Source organism: Triticum aestivum, chromosome 5B (assembly GCF_018294505.1).
Source record: "Triticum aestivum cultivar Chinese Spring chromosome 5B, IWGSC CS RefSeq v2.1, whole genome shotgun sequence".
In the NCBI taxonomy this organism is placed as follows: Eukaryota; Viridiplantae; Streptophyta; class Magnoliopsida; order Poales; family Poaceae; genus Triticum; species Triticum aestivum.
This window is the reverse complement of record NC_057807.1, coordinates 487619355-487628949: the sequence shown is the minus strand read 5'-3', so window position 1 is coordinate 487628949 and position 9595 is coordinate 487619355. Positions and strand designations below refer to the sequence as shown.

General features: G+C 46.4%; 2 protein-coding genes and 1 non-coding gene across 3 annotated transcripts; 1 reads left to right on the top strand and 2 right to left on the bottom strand.

Annotated features, from left to right (window-relative positions):
- Positions 1–230: 230 nt before the first annotated feature.
- Positions 231–2174, top strand: LOC123116556 (flotillin-like protein 2). The gene is made up of 2 exons (XM_044537496.1): positions 231–1365; positions 1473–2174. The coding sequence occupies exons 1-2, from the start codon at positions 400–402 to the stop codon at positions 1983–1985; spliced, it is 1479 nt and encodes a 492-aa protein (XP_044393431.1). The 5' UTR covers positions 231–399; the 3' UTR covers positions 1986–2174.
- Positions 2175–3794: 1620 nt separating this feature from the next.
- On the bottom strand, positions 3795–3866 carry TRNAP-UGG (transfer RNA proline (anticodon UGG)). Its single transcript has one exon. It is a non-coding gene; the product is annotated as a tRNA-Pro (tRNA).
- A 3219-nt stretch (positions 3867–7085) lies between these two features.
- On the bottom strand, positions 7086–8234 carry LOC123116555 (ATPase family AAA domain-containing protein At1g05910). Its single transcript, XM_044537495.1, has 3 exons — positions 8130–8234; positions 7793–8039; positions 7086–7700 (listed from the first exon to the last, which is right to left on the bottom strand). Exons 2-3 carry the CDS (start codon positions 8028–8030, stop codon positions 7276–7278), a joined length of 663 nt encoding a protein of 220 aa, XP_044393430.1. The 5' UTR covers positions 8031–8039; positions 8130–8234; the 3' UTR covers positions 7086–7275.
- Positions 8235–9595: the final 1361 nt, after the last annotated feature.

Below are 9595 nucleotides of genomic sequence, written 5' to 3'. Positions count from 1 at the left end.
GCCTAAAAAAAAGGCGCATTGTTATGTTCTGCCGGTTCAACGCTCTGCTTTTGTTCCCTCGTTTCAACGAAGCCGCCCCATGTACGAGTCGTTGGGTTCCTGGTTTTCAGCTTGATAAACGTATTACTCCTACCCGTCAGGCGCCTCGCTCGGGGACAGATTGTTTCTGCTACGGCGATAAGGTTGTATTCGTGCGTCCAACTGACTGTATAGCCAGCACGTTGTTGATTACCGTTCCGTAGAATCCATGACGACAAGGCAACAGCCTTCCCGTGCCTGCTATACTCCTATATATATGGGCCACAGATTGGCTCTTTTTCGGAACGTGGTTATCTTCTCGTCATAGATCGATCGCTAGCTAGCTAGAGCCTAGAGATCCGCCGATCGAGGGGAGAGAAGATGGCGAGTTTTCATGTCGCCGACGCGTCGGAGTACCTGGCCATCACCGGCTGGGGCATCGACGACGTGAAGCTCGCGAAGAAGGCGTGGGTGTTCGTCGGGCAGCAATGCAAGAAGTTCTGCATCTCGCCGGTCAACTACGAGTTCGAGGTGCACGCCATGAGCGCCGAGAAGCTGCCCTTCATCCTCCCCGCCGTCTTCACCATCGGCCCCAAGATCAGCGCAATCGGCGACGAGGCGGCGGACAAGGAGGAGCTCCAGGCGCAGCTCCTGCTCTACGCCAAGCTCATCGCCCCGCTGAATCACAACACCAGCCACGTCCATGACCTCGTCAAGGGGGTCATCGAGGGCGAGACCCGCGTGCTCGCCGCCGAGCTCACCATGGAGGAGATCTTCAAGGGGACCAAGACCTTCAAGGAGAAGGTCTTCGACATGGTGCAGCTGGAGCTCAAGCAGTTCGGGCTCTTCATCTACAACGCCAACGTGAAGCAGCTGGTGGACGTGCCGGGGCACGAGTACTTCTCCTACCTCGGCCAAAAGACGCAGCAGGACGCCGCGAACCAGGCCAAGGTGGACGTGGCGGAGGCCCGGATGAAAGGCGAGGTGGGCGCCAAGGAGAGGGAGGGGCTGACCCGGCAGAACGCCGCCAAGGTGGACGCCGAGACCAAGGTGCTGTCGGTGCGGCAGATGGGCCAGGGGCTCAAGGAGGAGGCCAAGGTGAAGGCCGAGGTGCAGGTGTTCGAGAACGCAAGGGAGGCGGACATCGCCGCGGCCAAGGCCGAGCTCGCCATGAAGAAGGCCGGGTGGGACAAGCAGGCCAAGGTGGCCGAGGTTGAGGCGGCCAAGGCCGTCGCCATCCGCGAGGCCGAGCTCCAGATGGAGGTCGAGATTAAGAACGCCATGCGCCAGACTGAGAAGCTCAAGGCCGAACAGCTCAGCAAGGCCACCGTGCAGTACGACACACAGGTACATTATCCATAGTTCCATACTTCCAACCATACATGTGCTCAAATATTCTCATAGATGACCGATCTCTCATACATATATATATTCTCATGCATGCATGCTTGTAGGTTCAAGATTCAAACGCGCTGTTGTACAGCAGGCAGAAGGCAGCTGAGGCGGCGCTGTTCGAGCAGATGAGGACGGCGGAGGCGCGCAAGGCGCAGGCCGACGCCAAGTTCTTCGAGCAGAAGATGGCCGAGGACGCCAAGCTCTACGCCAAGCAGAAGGAGGCGGAGGCCGTGGCTCTGGTGGGAAAGGCCAAGACAGAGTACGTGGCGTCCATGCTCCAGGCGCTCGGCGGCAACTACCACGCTCTCAGGGACTACCTCATGATCGACGGCGGCATGTACACGGAGATGGCTCGCATCAATGCCGGAGCAGTCAACGGCATGCAGCCCAAGATCAGCATCTGGAGTAATGGTGGTGACGCAGGCGGAGAGGCTGCCGCCGGCAGCGCGCTGCAGCAGGTTGCTGGGGTGTACAAGATGCTCCCGCCGCTTGTGTCGACGGTGCACGAGCAGACAGGGATGTTGCCGCCGGCGTGGATGTGTACGCTGCCCAAGGACGGTGCTGCCAACTGATCACCGGTTTGGTGCGCACTCGTTTGTGGCGTACGTCTCGACGCTCCATCGTACGCCGTTCCTTAGAAGGTTTTGGTTCCTCGTCGTCACACTAGGTGTTAATGTCAGAATAGCGTTTTTCGGGTACATACATTTGTTGAATTTTGCTTCATGTTTGGCGTTTTTTCGATACATACATTTGTTTATTTCTGCTTCATGTCTGGATCGTGTTGGTATTTAGCAATAAAGATAAAGTGAAAAGATTGAACTCACGTTGTCATTTCTTCTTCCAATCATGAATTGAACAGATTTTTCACGTTGTCTATAATAGACTTAATATTTCACATAGGAAAGCAAACTTCAAAGTCTATAAGTGAGGGTAGCTCACGCTATCTTCAGGCGATATGGATGGGGGTCCAATAATAGGATTAGTAATGCGTGATGGTGTCGTATAATCCTTTTACATTTGGTCATGCTATATGTGCACGACAAAATTCACTCGATTCACATATGATTATTAAATCCAGACAAACATGCGTATGATTGAAAAGGGCACCGGCCGTTGGGTTTACACGTCGAGCAAAGATCAGGCACAAGTATTGTGTGTGGAGCAGTTTTGTTTACCTTTTAGGTCGTGTTAGCTACTCTTTATTAGTACTTCCTATACTTGGATGATACTCCGACACTCAACCGTTTGAGCGTCACTAATATGGGATGGAGAAAGTGAATTTTCTTTCTTTCAAATATAACAGAACTTCTAATCCGAGCTACCCCTCTTTTCATTACCAAGCATAACGAAAATACAACACCAGTTCGAGAAATAGGAAGTGAGAAAGGGAAACACAACAATCGAAACACATACTATGAAACAAAAATTTGATCGCCGCCAGTAAGGAAAAGATTCTTGGCCATTAGCATGTAGTGACATGCAGCATTGATCAAGATCTTTCTCTTCTTTTTTTGCGGGTGAGCACTGATCAAGATCAGTATATAGATTCTGTAATTCGAGTGCTTAACAGTAACACAATACATATATGTAAGTCGCCTGAATTTAGAATTTGGATCAGTCGATTTTCGAAAGGAAGGAGCTCGTCGGAGAAGCCCTCCAGGTCTATCTTAGGGAGACAGGTGACCCCCATTATCTATCTTATTCGGGGCGTGGGGGTGGTGCAGGTTTGTCGGAAAAAAACCGGCCATAGTCGGGGCTAGAGGGACGGTCGGGGACGGTGGGTGGCGATTGAGGGGAGGGAAGGGCAGTAAGGCTGACACGGGAGCGCCGCCGGCCGCGAGCAGTGGTGGCTGGCGGTCCGGCCGGTGGTCTGTGGGGGCAATGGGGAAGAAGGCGTCGGGAGGAAGAACAAGATAAGCGGTTGTGTGATATATTTTTTCAGAAAAACTGTTGGAGGAAGAAGATGGTTGGCGGCCGTTAGATCAGAGATCAAGGGCAGAGAATGATTCGACTGACCCGAATTTGAATTTCAGACGACTGGCACCTAGCCAGTCCCTAACAATAATCTAGGAGTGAAACTCAGGCTACACGTAATTAGTAGGGACATAAGTTTCAGAACTGAATGAGCATAACCACAGGCAGGACAGGGGCGGGAGAAGCTGCCTCCTCCCTGGGAAGAAATTGCATCAGGAGTTCAGGACATAGTCGTCCAACTGCAGGCCTCAGTTGATTTATTTATTTTTATTTTTTTTTTGAGAGAGAGAAGGCCTCAGTTGATTTGCTCGCGAACGCACTGTATACATTCGATTTGTATATCTGATTGATGACCTCCCCTTTAAAAAAACTGACCGATGACCGAAACAAAGAAATAATAACAAAAAGGGGCGTTGCGAGAATCGAACTCGCGACCTCTCGCACCCAAAGCGAGAATCATACCACTAGACCAAACGCCCAAGTTAATATGTTGTCAATTAGTTGTCTTTTTAAACCTAAACGTTCCACTAATTTTGCTACTGACCATGGGCAGCTTACAACTGCTTGGGACGATGTTTTATTTCTCAGGCCAAGCACGCGAGGTAGATCGATTGAAGTTGGAGGCCAGGCCCAGACCGCTTGGTCGTCCATTCATCAACCAGACTACCACACCGACACGGGTCGCTGCTAGCCGCCCCATGATCTTCTTCCAAATAAATCAAAGGTTGTTTCATCCTTACATGATAAGCTTTTGGCTAAAGAATCACTTGACCTCGAAAAGGAGCTCCTAAATAAGTTTCTAGTGAAAGCATGAAGTGACATTTTGAAAAAGGTTGCTTCTGAAGAATTTATTGAAGAGTTTGTATCAAGGAATGCTAGAAGGCCGTCACAGAAAAAAAAAAGGAATGCTAGAAGGATGGCATATTTCCGCTAAATAATGTAGTGCTTCTGGGTTTTAAGAATTACTTTTTGGTAAGATGTAGTTCTTCAAAGAGTGAAGTGCACTTTAGGTCTTTGAACTATTTCAAGCGTGTCACGAGGACTGGGCAGTAGCCAATGGCAAAGTACGTGTATATTTACAAGATTAAGATTTGGTTCTTCAAAGTTCAAACAATATATATAATAAAATTTTGTTTTCCTAATTGCCGATGACTATGCCTATACCGAGGGCCTAATTTTTCTTTTCGCACCAGGCCCCCATTTTCTTGGGTTCTACAAAGTGCGCATATCTTTTATATTATTATAATCTTATCAATGGTCAAAGACAACATCAAAAAACCTATATTAGCGAAAATGTGTTTCTGAGCCCAGTCTCAGACAATATTTTAAATAGCACGCTATTTCGCCGTTATAACGCGGTTATAGCATATTTGGAAGGGAGACGTTACATTTTGGCAAAATCAGACGCTACGACGCTAATCGCGTAATTAGCGCGCTACACACGCTGTAACGTTGTAACGTTATAACATGCAGACCATGCAAAACTGAAATAAGCACAGCCCAACAGACCCAGCAGGTCAAAACCAACCCACGACCAATAGCTTTCTCACTCCTTTTATCAGATTCTCCCACTAGCTTTCTCACTCCTTTTATCAGATGCATATATTGCTTGCTCCTATGAAAAATTTTGTTGCTTAAATACTTTATTTCTAGATATTTTGATTTTTTTTGCAAACGCTATTTTGAAATATAGCACGCTATTAGCGCGCTATAACTTGTGTAGCATTTAGAGAAGGGCCTCGCTATATTTTGTAGCGCGCTATTTAAAATATTGGTCTCAGATGCTGTCGATATCTCCAACGTCCGCACATCTTGGGATTGGTGACCTCTCGTGTATATCTCGCTGTATCTCCATCGTATGCGAGATGTAATAGGAATTAATGCATGCGTTTATGACGGGTAGGTGCCGTTTCTTTCGTGACGGCTCAGGCCAATTACTGATGGCCCGTTCAATATCCTGGTCCAAACCGAGCCGGCAAAGTCCAACGAAGGCCCTAACGGCCAGCCAGCACCTCGTCCATATCCACACAAACCGCTCAATTATCTAAAAGAGTTGTCTCAAAAAAAAAATCTAAAAGAGAAAAACACAAACCGCTCAAGGCCATTTACCGATCCCTTTCTTCTCCCCTTTGCGCCGCCAGCTTCGACCCCCGACCATGTCGGCTTCTAGGTCTGTTCCCCCACTGCCCGGAATCAGGAGCTTCTTCCCCTAATCCGAAGGCCATTCTGCAGCCATAATCCGGTGATCTCCATTGCCTGCAATGGACAGAAGCCCGGTTACAGATTCTACATGTGCATCAACTATGTCTCTAATCTTTCTAGTAGCACGTTTTATCTTACCCCGGTCAGTTCTTATCTGTTCTTCGTGCATGGCTTTGTCTCGGTCTCCTAGTCCTAGGAGTGTCCTTTCTTGGAGTTTCAAGTCTCAAGATGTGTATGCAGCAGCACCTGGCCAACTTGCTTAGCAGGCTCCTCTGCCAGTGCCTAATGCCTATCAGCCGCCGGTCCAAGCATCTCCAATTAATCAGGTGGACAAGCTGCACGCGCGGAGGCTACAACCATTTATGCCATCCCTCATAGAGCACAAATACTTGCATTTTTTTGTTGCGCCGTTACCTGACGTACGCTCAGATTGGAACAAACGTTCCTGAGCCATGGTGGCTCAGAGTCATACCATTCACCCATCGTTCGCAAAGTGCTACCGCACTACGGGAAAGGCCCCCACCGCGCCACTGTTCCCTATTGTATACTCCCCGTATTCGCTTTTCCACTGCATGAACCCTGTCTTGTCACCGGCATATTCTCGAATCCCCATACAGCATTGTACGCCTAGGATATCAGGTGCAGGTGAGCACGGGCACCAAAACACCCCTCTCCTATATTAGGTCCTATATATTTGGATGGAGAGAGTTACAGTTTCATTGGACGCGGCTAATCTGCACCCGAGCTCATATGCTCCCGCATGAACAGTAAAATCGAAAAAAATCGATAAAAATTCAAAAAATTCCAAACTTTTTTTGAGAGAAACATTGACAAAAGTTCTAAGTGCCTGCAAAAATTCGTCATGAAATCACATTCCTAGAAGGCGTGGCAAAAAAAACAAAAATAGTACTTTGAAAAAGCTACTTTCAAACGCATTTTGAAGCACTGAATTTGTTTTTTTTGCCACGCCTTACAGGAATGTGATTTCATGATGAATTTTTGCAGGCACTTAGAACTTTTGTCAATGTTTCTTTCAAAAAAAATTGGAATTTTTTGAATTTTTTTCGAATTTTTTTCGATTTTACTGTTCATGCGAGTGCATATGAGCTCGGGTGCAGAATGGACTTTTCGCAGTTTCATTTCAAATCTTGTGAGCATTAATTGTGGATATTGTATGGTCGTGTGTCTGCTGCTTTGCATCAATCTAGGGTTCTGCTGGCAAAAGGTGCATGTTCCCAATTTATGACCATTTCACATGTTATAACTGCCCCCATATCAACCTGTTTTTTCTTTCTTCAAAGTACTAGATTACTAGGCATAATCAGCGCCTCCCTTGGTGAAGTAATACACCGAAACACAGGCATATAAAATTTGGAACAAGAGGTAAACGTGGGCATGGATCATCCTTGATGAAGTCAAAGTTGAGGCTGCAAACCAGAATAATAAAAAAAATGTAGAGAAATAAATGACTGGTATAGATCAAAGAAAGGCGGCACTGAGAATTCAAATCCTCAAAGACCGCAACAGAACTTGCTACACAAAACTGTTGTAATGCCACTGAGCATTTCAGAAAATGTTGTTACATCACTACATCAGGAGGCATGGACAGCTCCTCAGGGTTGTTGCTCCAACAGACAACAGAATGTACACAGGGAAAACCAGTAAAACCTCTTATTCCTGCTAGAGTTAAAAATTGTCGCTGTTCTCAACAAATGCCAACAAATGCCTAACAACTAACCGTCTATGATCCTTGTTGGTTTCTTTACCTGTCAACTCTATCGCGCCTTTCATTATCCGCGAGTAGAGCCTCTCGAGCTGCGGCACCCCGTAGCCCACGGTGAGCTCCATGAAGCGCTGTTTCACACCTTCCAGTTGTTCAAGCATGTCATCGCTGGTAGGCATGGCAGAATCTTCGCCGTTGTCAGTCTCCATTGGGCCGGGAGGAGAACCAGGTAGTGTTGGAGGTGCTTCATCTGGTGCTTTGTCAGCTTCTTTCAAAGGGCCATTTGAATGTGGTCCTTTTGGAGCTTCCTCTGGGGAAGTTGGCTTTGACAGATCTACATCACCAGGAGACTTTCCATCTCTTGCTGTCGATTCTTTGGCAGCAGTGCCTGAAACAAAGGTCAGTGCAATATATTTATTTTGTACCACACTTGATATGCAAGATTGCAAACCCAACAGTCGGTCAAGAATAGAAGATTACCATGTTCGTTTTTGGTGCTTTTCTTGTGCCGCTTTAGCACCTCATAACTTCTTGACAGATCAACTTCTGGTTGTACATTACGAAGCCTTGCACTTGTTCTAGTAACAGAAACTAACTGAACAACAAGCGGCGCTTGGAGAATGGAGCTATCCTCATCATCCATAGCCTGCATTGGTCCCCCTTGTGCAGCAATTTTATCACAAAAGGATACCAATGATGGGTCCATCTGTGACAACATACCTTTCACCTGACCAAAGATAAGCATTAGTCACACAAACAAACACAGAGGTCTAGTCAACAATCAAATACAGCAACAACTATTGAACAAACAATATACCACATCTCGAAGTTCACATGCTCTGCTCACGATCCTAGATCCATTGTAATCGTCGCCATTATAAGTCTGCAAAATTAGTAAAATAGTTAGCACCAAACTTGCAGATACAGTGCTCTCAAAACTTCGGTGATTGTTTTATTTGGCATCTTCAGAAAGATCACAACAAACTATTGCTACAGTGGTTACAGAGGGTAGGTGATTTTCTCAGTTACCATAATCAGAAAGATCAGTATTGAATTGTAACGTACTTGCCATGAAAGTATGACCAAAATATATGTACCATGGGTGGAAAAAAAATCAGTTGCCATCGTCATAAAGATTACTTCTGCTTCGGTACAACCCCTGTAAACACATCAACGGTCTAGATTCCTTCGTACCCCTTCATAAGAAAGGGTAGGATGGTCTTTTTCCAAAAGTACGTCGCTCGCCCGCTGAAATGTATGCAGTGTACGCCAATTGGGCCGGCCCGTTGGTCACGACTGAAGCCTGTAGGAAGTTTTGCGGGGTGTAAAAATTCATAAAACAAATCTATATTATCCGGCACTAGGAATCAAACAGTGGACCTCCTGCACATGAGACTAAGAGGCTGACCCCTTGAGCTGACACGACTTTGTGAAAATAAGAGAGGCTGGAAACTTAAGAATTACTCCCTCCGTCCGGTGAAGAGTTTACATCTAAAATTTTTAGGACAAATTATAGACTTGAGTAAAAAATGCATTGAAAAGATGCAAGCCACCATTTTTCTCCTCTTTAATTATTCAACCCCCAATAAGCTAAATGCATGTAGAAATTAAGAAGACCGTGTGTAGATTGCTATTAGTCTTAATTACCGTGTGATGAAAGAGAAGCATTTTTTTCTACTTTAAAGTGCATTGGGAAAAGATAGAAATACACTCTTTTATGGACAATTTTTGAAGCTAGATGTATACTCCGAATTTATTGGACAAATGGAGTACTTTTCACGGGACGTAGGGAGTACTGCGTCGAATTTATTGGACCAACCGACAGGATTGCCAATTAGTGAGCACGATTGGATGTGTTTGGTTCTCTAGCTAAACATGCCCAGCCCGGCAATAGGATTCTAGCTCACCCGAGGCATAGCTCATACAAGCAAGGCCACTTGTTTGGTTTATTTGCCTAGCCTCCACTAAACCATGATTACAGCGGCAGTTACATGCTTAATATGCTTGTGTTCAATTCTTGCCGATGGAGGCGAGCCAAATCGGCTCTCCTGTTCGGACAAGGATTTTCTAGCTCACGTAGGCTAGTTTGCTAGGCAAAGCTAGCTTTTTTCTACTCCACCAAACAACTATCCTAGCTGGGCGAGGCTAGAGTAAGCCTTGCTTGAGATCCAAACGCTAAATTAATTGCCAAATTGCCTGGCATTCCTCAGCATTCTCGCATGCATGGCTATATATATATCGGCTGCATGGCCCATGGCCCCAATCGAGCTTTCGGTTAACAAT